Source organism: Centropristis striata, chromosome 1 (genome assembly GCF_030273125.1).
Source record: "Centropristis striata isolate RG_2023a ecotype Rhode Island chromosome 1, C.striata_1.0, whole genome shotgun sequence".
NCBI classification, from domain to species: domain Eukaryota; kingdom Metazoa; phylum Chordata; class Actinopteri; order Perciformes; family Serranidae; genus Centropristis; species Centropristis striata.
In genome coordinates, this window is record NC_081517.1 from 4,204,368 (window position 1) to 4,224,228 (window position 19,861).

General features: G+C 36.9%; 1 protein-coding gene across 2 annotated transcripts in view; it reads left to right on the forward strand.

Annotated features, from left to right (window-relative positions):
• The first annotated feature begins 530 nt into the window (after positions 1 to 530).
• myh11a (myosin, heavy chain 11a, smooth muscle) overlaps positions 531 to 19,861 on the forward strand; it is a 65,247-nt gene continuing 45,916 nt past the window's right edge. For both annotated transcript variants that reach the window (XM_059355113.1, XM_059355186.1), the window contains exons 1-4: positions 531 to 751; positions 6,953 to 7,318; positions 8,608 to 8,764; positions 18,293 to 18,320. In XM_059355113.1, the coding sequence (XP_059211096.1) occupies positions 6,977 to 7,318; positions 8,608 to 8,764; positions 18,293 to 18,320 (527 nt within the window). In that variant the 5' untranslated portion in view covers positions 531 to 751; positions 6,953 to 6,976. The remainder of the gene's footprint in view (positions 752 to 6,952; positions 7,319 to 8,607; positions 8,765 to 18,292; positions 18,321 to 19,861) is intronic.

A 19,861-nucleotide genomic window follows, 5' to 3' on the forward strand; every position in this document is an offset into this window, starting at 1 on the left:
CAGGAGGGGTGAACAGTAGCCAAATAAACAATAATAAAAAAACGAAAAATAAAAATAAAAATATACATATATACATACATACGTATACATACACATAAAACCAAACAAATAATAATAATACTAAATAAATAAATAAAATAAAAAGGGACATTTAGAGGAGATATACAGAATGCTTGGAAAAAAACAAAGAAAAAATAGCCATAACAATTTGTATATATTGTGCCTAGAGTTTGACCACCAAATCAGTATACTAAAAACAATTGCTGGCTATCTAAAAGTTATATCAATTTATCTTAATTAGAACCCTCTATGTTAATCATCTAACGATGAAATAGACTCAATTAGGGAAAGAATGATATGTTACACTTTTGTTGAAGTTTTTTGTGTTTCCTGCAAAACTTGAAAAAATGAATTAGGCGATTATTTTAACAGTGTGACGACATGTAAAGTTGTCTCCATTCAGCACCTTTTTCATTCACATCGAGCCTCCCTGTGACTCCTCAGAGCTCCGCAGTGCGCATGTCCGCTGCCTCCTGCTCGGCTCGCGGATGCTGCCTGCAGCTGGACGATGCTGCAGGAGGAGGTGCAGCTCCGCGGCTCCACCCTCCCGCAGTTTAAATGGTAAGTGTCTGAATGTGACGGGGGTCATTTGGACTGTTGGTTTTGGGAGTACCTCGTCAACGCCGGACGCTCCAGAGACCCTGACTTTCCGAACCCAAAGCGCCCCTGAACTCAAATTTCTTCACATTATGTAAGTTTGTCGTCTTCTCTTTAACGGGCGGAGATGCTTTGAGCTCGTGCACTTGTCAAACCGCATCTCTCTCACACACCTTGCTAACTTTAACTGCGTTTGAGGAAGAGAAACTCATGGTTTTGGTTTACCTCTGTGTTTTAAAATAATAAAGTAAAACTTTAAACATTATGATAAAAAATAAAAAAAACTTATCAGGAACTGCCACTCCTTTAGCCTGCTGGTTGAAGCCATTGTTTAGAGAAGCTTATATTTTTATGATAGCGTCTTATTTTGTAATTTGCATCACTTCTTTAAGTTTCTTATTGAAGACAGAGACACCATTTAGTTCTCACAGAGGAGCTCAGGTATATAGTGCATTTTGCATTGAGTTTATTAATACTTTAATACTACCTTTGTGTGTTTAATTATATGTATTGTGTATATGAACATTGTAAAAATATAAAAAATAACTCGTGCTGCTTTCAGTGCACCGTGGTGCTGTAGTCTGTATAGTAAGGAAGTAAGAGGAAGTTAGGTCTGATTGTCTCCGGCACTACTCTAACCATGGAGTTTCCTGTTTCCCAAATATGGTTGTATAAAGCTGCTAGTTTGTCAAACTGCTGAAACTGTTGTGGCTGAAAGATGCAGACGCTTCAGTGACAACTGACAGTGTTCGCACGACACCAATGACACATCAGTGATGGTGTTACAGTTGATTTAACCCCCTGGAGTCCATCTATTTATTGAAAATACATGTTCTATTTACAGTAATAACTTTATTTATATATGATATGTAGACAAGCTGAGAAAGACAGTTGAAAGTGCAATCATAGGAGCTTTCACAGTGTGACATTTATGTTTCTAGACCATTATAAAATGTGCATTTTCTTTCTACAATGAAAACTATTACTATTTTTACATGCAAATAGACTGTTTTGTAGTTTTATTATTTATTTATTTTTTCTGCTGTTTTTGTGTGTATAAATGGTTAAAAAAAAAAAGGTACATTTTCATAGACACCTGTGCCTTTTGTTTGTATTTCCGGTTCCTGGCAGCTTTTTACTTTGTTAATTAAAATAAAATGAAAAATCTGACTGATAGCCAAGTTTGTGTGGAGAAAAAGGAGCCATGCATGTGATGTAAGGACAGACTGAAAGATGCTAAACAGAGACAGAAATGAATGCATAGGAAGTTGACAAATTTTAACCACAATCTCCTGGATTTCAGAGGTTTAATCTTCTTGATAGTCTGGTTTCATTTTATACCAGTTAAATGTTAGTTAGTCAGTTAGTGCTCTCTATAATTAAGTACTATAATGACTAGTTCAGTGATATGACATGTTATCAATTCAAAGAATAATTATGTTTCACTTCAATAACTTCTGATACCAGACTTGTGGGATTACCGACCACAACATGAGAAACTGTTTCAGGCACAGATGCCCATAATAAGACGAGCAGTGTAACCTATGACTTCTCATTTTTAACATAAAGGCATTTCCGAGAAAGAAGGAAGTTAAGTGTTTTAAGTATTTTTTTTATACCTTATTTATATTTAAACGGACAGTTGTTTACATGCTGTATGCCAAAGGACTTTTTTTTTAATCTAATGGCACAAACCACAAGTGTCGTCACAAGTCTATTTTAGTCTTCATAATTTAATTATTTTAATGTTGTAATCCGAATCATCATTCTGTACAAATGCATTATTAGGAAGATGATAACAGGAAGAATGTTTGTGAAACAGCCAAGAGAGGAAATGAGTGAAATCATTCACAGGCCCTGCAGGTCAACCTCTTTCACCCACAAATAGAAATAGGTGATTAGTCTCTTGGGTGAGATTTCCACTTGTTTATTGTCATTTTAAATAGAGATTGTAAACAGAGTCATTGTTATTGGACTCATCATAGATCGTGATTGTGAAGGATTTGATGATTTGAACAGAAATGTGATGCTGCTTTGAGTTTGGAGTGACCTACACTGTAAAAAATGTTTGTAGAAATTACAGTAAAACACTGTCAAATTACATCAGAAATAGGTCGTAAAATTAAACATTGTACATCACCGTAGTAGATACTTTTAATTACTGTAAATCAAAGAATAGCATAAAACTTTAAATTCTACTGTCATAAACTGTAGAAAACACACAGTTGTGCTGTAAAAATAAACAATTTTCATGTAAAATGAATGGAGAAATACCATGATGACACAATTATCCTGAAAGTAATGGGATTATTCAGTATAAATTACAGTTTTTTTGCTGATATTTACATTTACATACGCTCACTGTATTTCTTACGGTGAAGTTCTGGCAACCACAGCTGCCGGTATTTTACCGTAAATTAAACAGATTTTTTTTTACAGTGTAATAAGGTCAGTGAGACTGTATGCTAAATATGTTTTTCCTGTTTTACTGTGAGTTAAATTGATATTATCTCTATGGTAGTTAATGGAATGACTGTGAACACATTGGTTCTAATGGAGATTAGTTTCTCGGTCAGTGATCCATGTGGTGACAAACAGATCTTTTACATTTCCAGCCAGTCTGTATCAACCTGTTATCTTGTCAACCCCACTTCAGACAGCTGTCTTCAAGATACAACTGGCTGGGTACAAAGCTGTGTTGACACAACACAGATAGAGAGCGGGGGCTTTACCAAGGTATTAAGCCTCAGTGGTGAGGAAAGTTAAAGGGGTTGAAGAGAAGGGCTTTGATTGGCTGCTCATGCTTCAGCACGGTGGGAGTGTCAGGAAAAGTCTGTTTACTTTTATCCGCAGGAATAGCTGTTCATCAAAGCATCAGCTGGTCCCTTCCTGGTTTCCTCAGAACTGTGCTCAGCTCGCTGGACTTATCCGCCGGCTCTGCGGGTTTTTGATAAATAGGAAGTGTCTGTCTGTGCCTCCAGCTAATATTTATGCCGTATCTTTCAGAAGTTTCTGGGTGGTTTGGTTTGGCTGCTTCCCTGGGGTACATTTATAGGCTTTCTCAGTAGGCTTAGTGGCTTTTTTACATAGTTCCCACTAAATTAAAGTGTGTGCCAGTCTCAGTGTACAGAGGGATGGAGGGATGAAGGGAGGGGGGGTGAAGTTATAGCCTACAGTGGACATGAGTGACTGTCTGTAATCCAGGGACCACTAAGTTTTCTACTTAGTGGAAAACTGAGTCAGTGTTCCAGATCATAATATGGTTTAACCCTCTGGGGTCTGAGCCCATTTTGGCCGTTTTTTAAATAATTTTGATTTTGCCCTTCATGTACCACATAAAAAAATGTTTACAATACCCATATTTGGTATCCATTTTTTCTTCACCTATATAATCCAAAAATTATTTTCTCACTTTAACCTACTTTACCAAAAATCCTGAAATCCGAGTTGAAAAATGATACTATTTACTACAATAAAAACCACAAATATGCTCAATAAACTGTTTTGGAACTTGGAAAATGTAAACATAGGATACAAATATGAACATATAAAAAAGTAAACATTTTAATAAAATAAGAATATATACAAAAAAGTCCCATAAAAACATGTATATTTAGAGGCGTTTTTTCCCTGTTAGCTGCAACTCTTCAAAATAAACTATGTGTGGAATTACACAGAGAGTTACACCAACACTCAAATATTTCTGTACTATCAAATTAAAACTGTCATATCTTCGGTTTTACATGACCGAGGAATGTCTAGGAAGTTTCAGGTCGATAGTTAGTTGAAATTTCAGTTGATAGCAATGCTCCATGTGACCTTGTTTTTTTAAAAAGTAATATTAGACTGACTAAATCAATTTTGTTTGCACATTCAGACATATAATGCAACAAAGCTGCAACTTGACTGACACTGTCAAAAGCTTATTTCTATCTATCAGTATAGGTTTACATGTTGTATTATATTATATGAAAAATGTTTTTGTTTTTTACACAATATATAATTCAGAAAACAATGCTCGGGTATTAAATTAATTTAATTATTTATTAAAGTTGACTAATACTCAACACGCAGCGTACACTGTTTATTCAGCTATTTTTTTTTAAATTTCAATTTATTCTTTATTTTCTTAGTTATCATTTCCATAATTGGTTGACAATGTTCTACATTCAATCTATAATGTACTGCATAAAATATATAATAATGATAAATATTCTTTTTTTAAGTTATTTGTTTAGGAAAGCAGCCTCCTGATTGCTCAGCAGAGTTAAATTGGTGCAAAATCAGTGTACCATTCACAAAGAAAAGGTCTATTTCCATTAAAGCTCAGAGATTCTCTATATCATCAGCCATATTGGTAGTCAATACAATTTTGTATCGGTATTGGCCTCAAAAATCTCACATCAGTCAGGCTCTAGTTGCAACGATTAGTCGAATAATCGCTTAAACTATTTTGGTAACTGATTAATCGTTGCAAAAATGAAAACAATGCTGTTTTCAGCCTCAATGATAGATATTTCCTTTTTTTAGACATTTAAAACATCACTTTTGACTCAAGAAAATGGGACGGACCTTCATTTTTTTTTAGACCAAAAGAATAATTAAGAGAATAATCTGCTGATTAACCAATCATGAAAATCATTTAAAGTTGCAGCCTTACTACCAAGCTACATTTCTACTCACATTTTGATATAATTATAGTTGAATATATAGTTTACTTTATATTTTAACCCATTGAAGCCTGGAAAGCGGATACGTCGTTTTGTAGTATTTGTATAAGCTCTCAAATACTTTTTGAATTTCATTTCTATCTGCTACAGAGGCTGAAAAATCTATTATTTAGTAGAAGAGTTGACACTTCTGTTGAATTTCCAGAAAGGAAGGGGCTTATTTTAAAATCGCCCAGAGGTTTTACAGGCAGTTTTTACAGCCGTTTTAGGCCTGAATGGGTTAATACAGTTCAGGTACAATTCCTGCATCTTTCCATTTAACAGTAGCTCCCAGTGCAGCTCCCAGACATGATCGAGTCCCAAACACTTGTTATTAAGTTCTCCACTGCCTGTTGCATTTAAAAATGAATGTCGCTAGGGGCCCATACGAAGCCTGATTGTTAAAGCCCCCGGCCCCCCTCAGCCTCACCGCCTCGCTGTTATCATTTTGAAGTAAACGACGAGGCCAGCAAGAGACATACTATTCCCTATATGGGCTTTGTTTGGGAGTTCACTTGCCTTGCTGTTTAGGTCCGCAGAAAAAGAGTCCTGCTCCAGAGAAGGGGCCCATATATGGTCATCACAGCACGAGACTGAAGCCTCCTAGCAGAGAGACAGGGAGAGAGAGAGAGAGAGAGAGAGATGGAGGGGGAAAGACACGGAAAACATGGATGTTGTCAATTATGCACTGATTTAATGACTGAGTATGAGTAAATGTCAGCAAGCATTAAAAGTTATGGGATGTTTCACATAAAGCTGTAGAGAAAATGCGCCGGTCTTTTGTTACTGACTTTAATTACAATCAATTTCCCAGCCTCAATCTTTCTATCTAAACTAGGGAGGGGATTGTTTGTCGTCTCCCTTGTGGCGTATGTGAAAGTGTAGGGTCGAGAAGGGGTGGAGGTCTGTGAGAATGACTGCTCTCTGGAACTCCCCGATGGATAAAACATGTTAACCCTTCGAGTTACAATCACAGGCAGGAGGTAACTTTAGCAGCAAGAGACCCATTGCTTAACCCTGGGAACAGACCATTGTCTTTTTGCCTGAAAAGAAAAACAGAATACTAGCTGCAGGGTTTTAATTCATATATTTTATCTAATATAACGTTTGACATATGAAATGTGTCTTTAAAATATTGTAGTTATAATTTAAGCATCCCTGCAATATGAATATGCCTTTTTTCTGCTTTCCTGCTTTGCTTTGTTCCCTTTTGCATCTCTTCCATATATTTTGTCGAATATAAAGTTTGACTTATGAAATGTATCTTTAAAATATTGTAGTTATAATTTATGCATCCCTGCAATATGAATATGCCTTTTTTCTGCTTTGTTCCCTCTTGCATCTCTTCCATATATTTTGTCTAATATAAAGTTTGAGTTATGAAATGTGTCTTTAAAATATTGTAGTTATAATTTATGCATCCCTGCAATATGAATATGCCTTTTTTTCTGCTTTCCTGCCTTGCTTTGTTCCCTCTTGCATCTCTTCCTTCCTGTGTTACTTCCTTCCTTCCTTCCTTCCTTCCTTTTCACCTCCCTTATAGTTCACTCTTTTCTAACATCCAGTTCCCTGGTTCCCTCCAACAGTTGGCCCTCCACCCTAAACCCAAGATGTCCAAGAAGGCCCCGACCGAGGACGAGAAGTTCCTCTTTGTGGACAAAGACCTGCTGAACAGCCCCATGGCTCAGGCCGACTGGTCGGCCAAGAAGCTGGTGTGGATCCCGTCAGAGAAGCATGGCTTCGAGGCGGCCAGCGTCAAGGAGGAGCACGGCGACGAGGTGCTGGTGGAGCTGGCTGACAACGGCAAGAAGGTGACAGTCAACAAGGACGACATCCAGAAGATGAACCCGCCCAAGTTCAGCAAGGTGGAGGACATGGCCGAGCTCACCTGCCTGAACGAAGCCTCCGTGTTGCACAACATCCGTGAGAGGTACTTCTCTGGCCTCATTTATGTAAGTATACAGTGAAACACACAATCATTCACTCACAGCCTTAAACAATGTTTAACCCTCTATGGTACGCATTATGATGTTAGGAAAAAAATGTTTGGAGTGTTTTTTTTGTCTTAGAATAGACTAAATAAATAAATAATCTAAAGAAATTTTATAATTCTTTTTTTTGGGGGGAAGTTTCTGGGGTTTTGTTTTGTACCATAATGGTGCACAAGTGAAAAAGAAAGTTTTTAAAATTAATTTTAGCATCATTTATATAATAAACACATGTTAAAGATTCAGTAGCTTCAACAGGGTACAATACATAACATTTTAAATTTAAAAACATTATAAAAGGAACTTTTTAAGCCGGTTTCTTGTCTGAATGTTGCCTGTAGGAAACATTGTACAATTGAACCAACGACCCATTGGAATTATTGTCTTGAACAGTCTAAGTGTATGAAACTGTTGATAATGAATATTTACTCACCTATCAGTAGGAATATTTTTTTTTTCTCAGATGGAAAAGGGCCAGGAAATGACGTTTTGAGTGATTTTTTTGTGGCGCAAAATGGCAAAGCTGTTTGCAAAAAAAGCCTTTGGAAAAGTCTGCAAAATAGGGTTTCAATATGGCCTCCTGGAGGTCATGTGACAAATTAAAGCATTGCTATTGGTTCCCTATACTCTTCCCTCTTAAACATGCATTGTAGACATTAGCCAGGCCAAAAATGGGTATGTTACCTGAAGGCAACACTGTACCATAGAGGGATAATTACACACAGATGTTTGTTTTTAAAGCACTTTAGTGACTTTATTCATTACCTAACCCCTAATTCTTGTTTCAATCTAATCCTCTAATCTTAACGCTAATTATAGAAGGGCACTAAAAGGGAGAGTGCCAAGCCCATGCCCTGCGTCACAATGTTAGTGAAAGAGAAAACTCATTTATGCATCTGCCCCATTAATCAGGTGTTCTGCTAAATTTAATGGGATCATCCTCGGCCCATGCTACACCTTTCCAACAAGTTTCAGGAAAATCAGGCCAATAGTTTTCCTGTAATACAGCTGACATACACTACAAACAAAACAACCAAAATGAAAAATATAACTCTCTTTGCGGAGGTAATAAAGATAAATGTTTATGCAAATCCTCATTCTTCTTAAGCCTTGTATAAAACCTGAGGCACAGCCAAATGTCCTCGTACTTGTGCATTTTTACAGTGTTTAATCTTTCTGTCCCTGAGTTGTCCTTAAAAAATGCACGCACACAAACAGTCACACACGCTAATTTTCTTGTCTTTTTCTCTCAGACATACTCCGGCCTGTTCTGCGTGGTGGTGAATCCCTATAAAATGCTGCCCATTTACTCAGAGAAGATCGTTGACATGTACAAAGGGAAGAAACGACATGAAATCCCCCCTCACATCTACTCCATTGCTGATAACGCCTACAGGAACATGATGCAAGGTAGGATGTTGCACATCACTCATTTTTCTAGTGGCAAGATAGCTTCATATCTTTCTTTGTGGAGTTTTTTATTTATTTTAATCAATATTTTTATTAGTTTTCATATACATACTTATACATACACGTAAACATATACACATAATAATAATAAAGATAATTTAAATTGTATGAACGTATTTTCCAGATGCTATAATGTTCACATAATTGTACTAATTCCTAAATTAAAAAACAACCCTTTTATGATGTTCATTATCCTTAACCGCTTATCCGTACTCTATCCGTACTACCTTTTGCTACACACATTTAGGGATTGTTTTTTTTTTATTTTTATAAAATCCCTCCTGAATGTTACATAAATACACCAAGACCTTTGGAACAACATAAAAAATCCATGCTGTGATTTGGTTTTCACCACAGTTGCACGACTTTTACGTCACCACCAATTGTACAAAATTCCAGCTTTCCTTTGGTAATGTAAGTCAGTCTTTCCAATCCAATGCACTCTGATAGTTCTTTTTTCCATTTTTGTTTTATAGAAGGAGCCTCCATGCTCTTCCAATTCAAGCCAATAGCTCTCCTGGCATGCAAAAGTCCGAAGTCCAACACTTTAGTCTGTTTCTTATGTTTAAAATCTTTGCGATAAATTCCCAGTATACAAAGTTTTGCACAGAAGGGAATCCTGACTCTAAACACCATAACCTCATTCCAGAGTCTTTGTATCTTTGAACATTCCCACAGACAGTGAATAAGAGTACCTTTATTATATTGGCATTGAGCACATGTATCGATGTATCGACATACGATTACGTTTTTCAGGGGTTATATAAACCCTCGTTAACCATTTAAATTGTAGTAACTTAAGCTGCGTATTTATGGTTTGTTTTGGGGCTTTTAGACAGGCCTCGCTCCAGTCTGCTTGTGGAATTTTTTTGTTATCCCAGTATTTGTAATACATTAATTATCCCACAGTACATAAACATGCAAATCACATAATGATTAGGAGGATGTCCAGACTTACTCTGCCCAGAACTTCTCGTGATAGACTGCATCATCCAGTTACTAAAACTGATCAAATCATATTAATGAATGATTAATATCAAACTGACAAAGCATCATAGGAGCTATATAACTCACTGACTAACCTGGTCTCACAGGAATCCGTGAAATAGCCACGGATTCGCTTAACTCAAAATCCGTGGAATAGCCACGGAATCACTCCGTGAATTTCCGTGAAACTGACACGGATTTTGCTACAACGCAAGTTAATATTTTTTCCTATTGGTTTGTTCCAAGTCACGTGACTTTCAAGGTCCCGGCGGTCAGAACAAAAAATATGAAACAGTTCTCTCATTTTTAGTGAAAAAATCTATATTTTGACTTAGTTTCTGCATAAAAATGGATTTTGATCACATTTCTTGCAAGAAATATATGTTTTATTTTCTAAATATTCACTCAGTGAATGTACATAATCACTTTGTATGTTGGAATAGCCACGGGATATGACTGTCATTAACTTGCATTGTAGCGAAATCCGTGTCAGTTTCATGGAAATTTGAGTGATTCCGTGGCTATTCCACGGATTTTGAGTTAAGCGAATCTGTGGCTATTTCACGGATTCCTGTGAGACCAGGTTGCACTGACAGCTCTCACAAATAACCAAGCAAACTGTAGCAGTTGCAAGCTGCTGACCTCATGTGTTTTTTCAAATATTTCTGTCAAACTAAAGTGTTAGCTGGTAGCTTTGAAAAGCTTAGTGTGGGTGAGCTGTGGTATCAGCTGTCAAAAGTCTTGCTTCTGTCTGAGTGTTGACAGCTGGCAGCGTTTAGCTTCGTCATGTTGATAAACCACAAACAGTCCAAAGCTGTCAGCCGATAGTTTAAAATGCAGAACAGTGTTTATTATATTACACATACAGTACAGGTCAAAAGTTTCTCATTCTCATTCAATGTGTTTCCTTTATTTTCATGACTATTGACATTGTAAATGCATCAAAACTATTAATGAACACATGTGGAATTATGTACTTAACAAAAAAGTGTGAAATAACTGAAAACATGTCTTATATTCTAGTAAGCAAAGGGTGGCTACTTTGAGGAATCTAAAATACAAGACATGTTTTCAGTTATTTCACACTTTTTTTGTTAAGTACATAATTCCATATGTGTTCATTCGTAGTATTGATGCCTTCAGTGAGAATCTACAATGTAAATAGTCCTGAAAAGAAAGAAAAACGCATTGAATGAGAAGGTGTGTGACCAAACTTTTGGCCTGTACTGTAGTCCAGAATCGGCCTCATAACTCCACCTATCTGCTGCATATTCATGCCAAAGTAAGGTGGTTACAGTGTGAAGAAGAGAATGTGATCTGATTGGGTGTTTTATGGCCTATTTGAGAGTCAGTGTCTTGTAGAGGTGACGATAGTGGCCTTGGCAGAGTCGTGCTTACAGTAAATGGCTCATGGATAAGCCTGCTGTGGTTTGATTTTAGAGCAGCTGGTTTCCCAGAGAATCTGTCTCTCGTGCTTCCAGGGGGTCGTGCCCACTGGACTCCGTGTTGATGTGGGGATGTTCTCTCAGAGGAGTTGACATCTGGATTGAGAGATGGGTGGGGGGCAGTAAAACATTTCCTGTTTCAGCAGCCTCCGCTTCCTCATTCAAGTCTCATGACTGTTTTGGTCAGTGTGCATACCAAAGATTTTTTTTATCTTGTGCGAGAAAGTCGAGTTTACATTTACATTTAGTCATTTAGCACAGTAGTTCTCAACCTTTTTGAGTCGCGACCCCCAATTTGACATGCATGTTGTCCACGACCCCTAATCACTGAACCACAAAATGCTCAAAATGATCAAAAAAGACACAAAATGACCAAAAAAAAAGACAAAATTAAGCAAAAATGTAACAAAATGACCAAAAAAGACACAAAATGACTAAAAAAAGAACATAAAATTGACAAAAAAGGGGAAAAAAAATGACCAAAAAAGACACAAATTGACCACAAAATGATCAAAAAAAGACACAAAATGACCAAAAAGACAAAATGACCAAAAAAAAGGCACAAAACGACCAAAAAGACACAAAATGATTTTTTTTAAAAACACAAAATGGCCAAAAAAAAGACAAAAAATTACCAAAAAAGACTAAAACACATGAACACTTTAACACAGTGGAGACAGAGCTGACTTCCAAAATGATTTGGTGACCCCCAGAAATCATCTCGCGACCCCAATTGGGGTCGGGACCCCAAGGTTGAGAATAGCTGATTTAGCAGACGCTTTTATCCAAAGCGACTTACAGGAAGAAAAGAGCAAACAATCAATGTATAGTGCAATAAGAGGCGTTAGTGCAGCAATAAGTGCTAGTGACAGTTCTTTAAGGAGTAGAACTATCGTGTGGTGCTAGGAGAGAAGATGCTCTCTGAAGAGCTGGGTTTAAAGTTCCCATTAAATGGGTTTGAGATTGTAGTTTTCTGTTTTGGTTTGATGAGTTTCCCAATGAAACAGGATGTTTGGACAGGACTTACAGTAACGTTCGGAAGTAATTGTTTAGAGAGCTCCAAAGAAAGTGGGATTATCCGAAATCTCTGTGGCTGCAAAGAAAGAAGCTGATATAACTGCTCACTCATTGAAGTCACTCAGTCAGGATGATATGGAGGGTTTGACCCAAGAAAAGCACTAACTTAGCTTTTTTTATTGTACTGAATCAATATACTTTATGATATAAACGGCTCAGTTAACATTCATTTTGCCTTCATATTTCCCAGTTTGAGGAAAAATAAAAAAATGATTCTTATATTATTATCAACACAGTTCATTCATCTAATATAATATAATGTATAATAAAGTTTCTATGAAATCAAAATACATGTTCACACATCCAGCGCTGATCGTCACCCAACACTGACAAGAAAAACTTTTTTTCAAATTATATTTTCGAGTTTGTCAATCCTGGAAACAAACAAGTTTACCATTGGAATGAACCTGCGTCTCTCCTTCACCAGCAGAACTGCAAGCTTTGGATATAGTAGCTCAGGGATGGGCAACTGGAGGCCCGGGGGCCGCATACGGCCCGCACCCTCACTTGAAGTGGCCCTCAGTACAACTACATGCATTTGAGCATGAAATCTTAAAAGTGCAGTGTAAAAATGCACAAAATTACTTCTTGCATTTATATTGGTCTGCTGTTCTTGCACTGATAAAAAAAATCACAGTCAGTGGTTATTTTTTATTCGCTTCAAACCTTTTGTACTCCTATTTATACTGTTATACATGCATTTAAGCATGAAATATGTTAAGTTATTGCACTGTAAACATATTTAAAATTGCAGTTTCATCATATCTGGTTAAGTGCACGCTCCTATATGTGGCCCTGTGGTAGTGAACATGAAAAATTGTGGCCCCCTCCAGCAATTAAGTTGCCCATTGCTGTAGTAGCTCAACATGTCAATCTAAAATTTGGAGGGCATAATGGACATTTGAAGAGATTTGCTACCATAAACATTAGTGTATATCCGCAACAAGTCCCCCACTACCTACTGTTTTTACAGGAAATAGTGAAAAAAAAAAAAGGTAAATATGTGGGACATAATATTTTAGTGTGTTTAGCAAAACACGATGAAAGGAAGAAGCCTAAGAAATGCAGATTCAACAATACCCAACTCTAATCTCTCAATTAGATAGACTTTAATTAATTAATTAATTCATTCATTAATTAGTTAATTAAGTCACTTTTTATTAGATTTTTACCAGAAAAACTTGACACACAGTGCTGCATCTCAAAATAATCTTCAGGTTCACAGCTGATGATGTCATCACTTCTATGTGGCATTTTGTTGACCTGCTATCTCCCCCTAAACATCCACTGCCCACAACCACCAATTCTCCGAATAGTAAGTGGTTAACATCAGATTTAACATTAAGATCTATCCAGATCTTTTGGCATTGCCATTATAAATACCCTAAATCTGTTTTGGCTCTTTGATCATGTGGATTAAGGCCTAATGATGTCTTTTACTTTAAATGCAAGTGTCACTAACATGTGTACATTGGAGGATTTAAAGTTCCAACAGGCCGATACACAGGAAGTTATTGTATTAAGCTATTGTGTGTAAACATGGTGTCACAAGTAAACAAGAAGGGGGAGGATTGATCGGTGTTTGGATTTCACCTCTTCAGTTTATCCCTGCACAAGAACCCATACAGCTGCAAGTTGGAGACTTTTTCGTTTTCAGGGTGTGGGAGAATCACACGCTTGTTACCACCCAGAACACTGTGTGCACATGAGAAACAGTGTGTTGTGATTTGCTGCATTTATTTCAGACTAAACAAACAGAAGTTTATATAAGATATAAGATATATGAAATGACGACGATTGCTGTTTAAGCTCGTGGACCACCCATTCTGTTTAGAAATGTAAAAAAAAAAAATGCTTTTAACTGCTTTTTCATGACAAAGAAATACAGTGAAAGCAATGACAGAATAGAATAGAATAGAATAGAATAGAATAGCCTTTATTGTCATTGTATATATACAACGAAATTGGAGTGCAACTCCCATTGGTGCAAAATAAGAAACTCAAAATATATATATACATACATGGAAAAAAAATAGAAAATAAAAATAGAATAAATAAATAAAATGAAACAAAATAGACTGTCAGCATTGTCAGTTAATAAATGCAAGAAAGTTAAACTATAAAAGGAGGAAATTAACACTTAATTTAAAGAAATCACATGAAAATAAATCTTTAAACCTGACTTTTAAGATGTGACTTAAAATATTGGAGATTTTAACATCTTTTTTAACATCTCTTTTAACCTCTTTAGAAAAGTTGTTTCAAAGCCTGGGATACCTGTCTTAGAAAAAATCACCTCTTGTTTTTTAATCCAGACGTAGGCTCAGTCAGAAGGGACTGTCCCCTGATATTTTCCCTTGTTTAGAAGAAGGGATTAACTGCAAATTTTCATTTGTTTGTCTCATATTATGATCACAAATTAATGTAGTCGTTGACGTCTCAATATGTAATCTAAAACTACTTTAAACAGCAGAATAATGTAAACTACACCCAAGAACTGCATAGCTCTAGGATGGTCTTAGTATAAATGCTTTCAATAAGCCTCTGCACAAAAGAGTTCTCATCCAGCAAAAGGTTAAGACTAAATCTACACATCTATAAGCCCCTTTTGAGCCTTTATTATAAACACTGTGGCTGGCAGGGAGTTGTTATTGTTGATGTATTAGTGGGATTTCCCATGAAGTAGTGACTAATGATGCAGGATGTCTACGCTGAGTGCTATAGTACTGCATGGACAGTTCTCATGTAAGAGTGGAAGTGGTGCATAACTACAGCAAATCCAGATAACTCGTCTAAGCTCGGAGACATTCTTCCTGCAGTCTTGGCTGAGATCCCATTCTCCCGAAATTGTGCCTCAGCCTTTGATGTCCAAGGAGATAAAAATGTGAAATTCCCGCGGGGAGTTTGCTGTCCCTTTGACTGATTCACTTGCAGAAGATTTCTGTGCTCCCATCGTATTTGTATCTGTCAGACAGGTGCAGAGACATTGACAACATGTCAATTTCAGTTTTACTTCACATGATGGAATCAGAAAATCACAAAAATATTCTTTTTTTTTTGTGTGAACAACTTTTTTATTGCTTTTAAAGACAGAACAAGTACAGCAGTCCGATAAAATTAAAAGGTACATTACAGTCTTATTCAAAATAATAATAATAATAATAAATAATGAAATAGATAGAAAGAAAATATATATATATAGGGAAAATAAAATAAAATAAAATAAAATAAAAATAATTTAAAAAAAAATTAAAAATAAAAAAATAAAAAAATTAAAATTAAAATTAAAATTAAAATAAATTAAAATAAAATAATAAAATAATAAAATAATAAAATAATAAAATAATAAAATTAAAAAATTAAAAAATTAAAAATTAAAAATTAAAAAATAAAAGGGACCAGGCGACGACCCCCCACCCCCCCAACTTGGATCTCTATAAAACTCTCACAGGATATGAGAGACCGTGTTCAAGTAATGCAAATACAAATATTGATTACAGCAATTCCTTGATCTTATCTGCCATTGTTTGCCATGCTAGAATAGTATCAGCTCCAGCACCGTGCATTCTTGCCACTGAAAGCTCCATATTTATTATGTCAATGCATGTGTTAATCCAATGGGGTTTGGTGACTGTATGTGGAGGTTTCCAGCGTAAAGCCAGCATCTTTTTGGCAGCAGTGATGCCCGTTAGGAGAATACGTCTTTTCCAGCATGTCAATTGTGGTACATGAGGTGGTATCATTCAGGAGTAGCACAATGGTAGAACATGGTACAGTGACTTCCAGTTCACAAAAATATTCTTCATATTTTGCAGCATCTCTTCTCTCTGAGTCTCAAAACTGGGTGTTGTTTTTGGACGTTTTACAAAAGCTGACGACTCCAGCCACCTCTTTCTCTCTCTCCCTCTCTCTCTCTCTCTCCCTCCATCTGCCTTAATTAGGAAGTGCAGAGAGGGAACAGGCTGCATTTTGTGTGTGTATGCGAGGAATGGAACTAGTGGAACTGCGGCCAAAGTCGAGTTCAAACGGTGAAACAGCATCCGTGCTAGTTTACAGTTCAGGGCAGGCTGTGTACTGTAAAGCACAGTGATAAATGACAGTATGGTAATCATGACGCTGCACACGAATGACGCTCTTTACTGTATGAAGATGAGGAATTGCCGGCGAATGCTCTGTGTTGTGTCATTTTTGCAGTTAAGCTTTCATGTGCCATTAACTAAGAGGTTCCATGTGGAAAACTGACAGCAAAGTTATCTTTTCTCCCAGCAGAACTCCCTGTACTCCCCCAGGATTGGTTCGAATTGAAGGATACAGTTACAAAATAGCCTTACATGGACTCACTGTATTCTCACAGGAGTATTTTTGGAGCCGGTGTAATGACTCATTGCTCAGCACATTCAGAGTTGATTTTCAGGGTTAAAAATCAAAGTATTTGTGGGAGTGACATGTTTCTTTAGGCACGGTGGAGCCTTCGCAAATCACACAGCCTCCTCTGAGTCTTGAACTGAGTCCCAGCTGGTGTCTTAAGTTTAACACTAGTTTGATCTTTATTCCTGGAAATAAAGACTTGTGGTTTCACATGTGGTATGTACAGTAGAGTGCTGAGCTATTGTGCATGACTGTGCACACATCCTCAGGCCAAACGTGGGGGAAGAAGAAAATATAATCCACGTGCTTGTAAAACACGATAAAAAATTACATATTTGTACTTTGGTTGTTGTAGATTCCTTTGGTTTACCTCATCATTTGTACTAGTGCAGTGCTCGTATGAAGTATGTATTCATATACAATAAGAAGTGAATAAAGCTAAATATTCACTTAGCATGCTAATCGTGAATGACAGAATATGCACATTACATGCAGACCACTACAACGTCTGCAACTCCATAAAACACTTACTTTTCATAAGGTACCACACCATCCAGCACATACACATTGAACATTGATATTCGCTGGAAACTATCTGAATATTATTGGAAAATCGAACCTTGTAGCCACTTTAGAACTCCTAAAGATAGGTAGGCTAAATAGAATTACAGAGGAGATGAGTCAGGGTGGAAATCCAGAGTGAATTGTGTTACTGACCAGGTGTAGGCCTATCACACAATGGGGCGGAGCTCCAAATCGTCACACTGTTAAAATAATCGCCTAAGTCAATTTTTTTTTGTTGCCGAAATCATCTCTTCATGACGCCGGCCACCTATGGTAACATCTCCTACATCCTCAGTTGATCAGATCATGTGATTTTACCCCTTTAAGATAATGGCCTATGTCAAGTGTGTGACTTAAGTGGATTTATTATGCCTAAATCAAAATAAAATGTGACTTAGGCAATTTTTTGAACATGCCTTTGTGACTTAAGCAACATGACATGGGATGTGTCATGAACATTAATGACACTTTGAAGTAACATTAATGCTCATGATACTTGTCATGTCATGTTTCTGACAGGCTTGTGTGACTCTTATGTAGACACCTTCAAAATAAAGTGTTACCATATCTTGCTTAAGTCACAAAGGCATGTTCAAAAAATTGCCTAAGTCATTTATTTCTCTTAAGTTACATAATTTACACACAGTGTTATTACTATGCCAATAGCCATCCTTTGTTACATCCTTTTTGAGTGAAATGATCAATAAATGTCATATGTTACACTTTTGGTGAAGTTTTTTGTGTCTCTTGCAAAACTTGAAAAAATGACCTAGGTGTTTATTTTAACAGGGTGACGATATGATTTTTTGAATTCAAAAATCTTAAAAATCGAGGATGCACACCTTTGTGCCATGCGCAAGCTACATACGAAGTCTGACTAACGGTCAGAGAGATATGACCTAGACACACACACACACACACACACACACAGACGCTTGATGCCTTTTATACGTGATTTGAACACTAAATGTGTTATTTGTGAATGAGACAAATTGTATAACAGTATGAACTGTGTTTGTCTCTACAGATCGTGAGGACCAGTCCATTCTCTGCACGTAAGTAACGATCTGTCACCTCCAAACTGTCCTCTGTCGTCTTCTTCTTTGCCAGTAGAAAGGCTGAGTGGGAATCTGTGTGTGTGTGTGTGTGTGTGTGTGGAGGAACAGTTACATAATGCTTGTGTAAACACAGAGTTAAACAAATCAGATACCACTCTGGTGTCCCGGCATCCAGCCTCAACTAGCAAGTAATCACTCAGAATCTAGTGGCTGGATGGATTACGCTTTAGTTTGTTGGATAACGTTGCAGTGAATTGTCCTTTATTCAAACGGAGCTGAACTGGACGAGCCTTGCTGCGTCCCAGAGGGCCGTGGCCCCGCTCCGCTCTCAGACCCTCGGTCAGGAAGTATGCTCCGTGTGCTGATGGGAGAACCAGATTAGCTCTCCAAATGTTTGGGCTCCATTTTGTTTGTTTATTTTTTTTAAACTAATTATTGAGAACTTTGACATCAATCGGACGCCCAGGGACAAACAAGCTTTTTTTCTCTCTCGACGCAACAGCTTAAACTATCCTGGTTAATCAACCTGTTAATTTGTTTTTCCTTTACTCGTTTTAGAAGCATAACAGGCTTTGCATTTTGTACAAATGTTGTATGTGTGCAAAGGTCATAAGTCGTGACTCAAACTGTGTGTATTCACTACTTCTTCTAGGAACTTTTTCCTCTTAGGCTGCTCTCTAGAAACTAAGTTTCCATTCTCACATACTGAACATCCCACTGGCTTGTGTTCTATGTTTATCTTTGTCCACTTGCACAAAAATGTTCTGCATGCGAACGTCATCAGAAGGAAAACTTTGGAGAGGGCGGTCTTTTATGTACTAAATCAAGTAGAGATAGTGCACCCTAAATGGACCTGCAGTGTTATCTGTTCCTAAATACACTGCAGTCATTTTCATTTGACTGATTAGTATTGAGGAGCTGCTGCAGGAAAAAGAGAAACGGCTCATCCCTTAATCAAAAATGCATATTTTTCCTCTTACCTGTAGAGCCATTTATCAGTCTAGGCTGACTTGGTGTGAGTTGCAGAGTGTTGGAGATATCGGACGTAAAGACGTCTGTCTTAAATATTATGGAACTACATTTCTTTTGCTTAACCCTCTGGAGTCTCCAAAATCACCAAATCCAGACTTCTTCATCACATCCAGACTAGAAAACAAAGCAGCGTGGAGCCCTACTGTAAATTTACCTCTAAAGTTCTGGCTGTAAACTCCATGAGGCCAGTTTCAGTTTGATGATGATATACCAAGTAAAACTGGAGACAAGCTCAAATAGATTCAGTATAAAATGATAGAACTGGATGGAACCCTTTTATATGTTATATTTGCAACCTTTGTTCACATTTGCAACATTTCAAATTCTTTATTGAGCATGATAGTGTTTTGAAAGTTAAAAAAAAAGATTCATATCACATTTTATGTTGGACTAAAGGACCAAAAAAGACACAAAATGACCAGAAAAAGACACAAAATGACAAAAAAAAGACACACAATGACTAAAAAAAGACACAAAATGACCAAGAAAAGACACGAAATGACTAA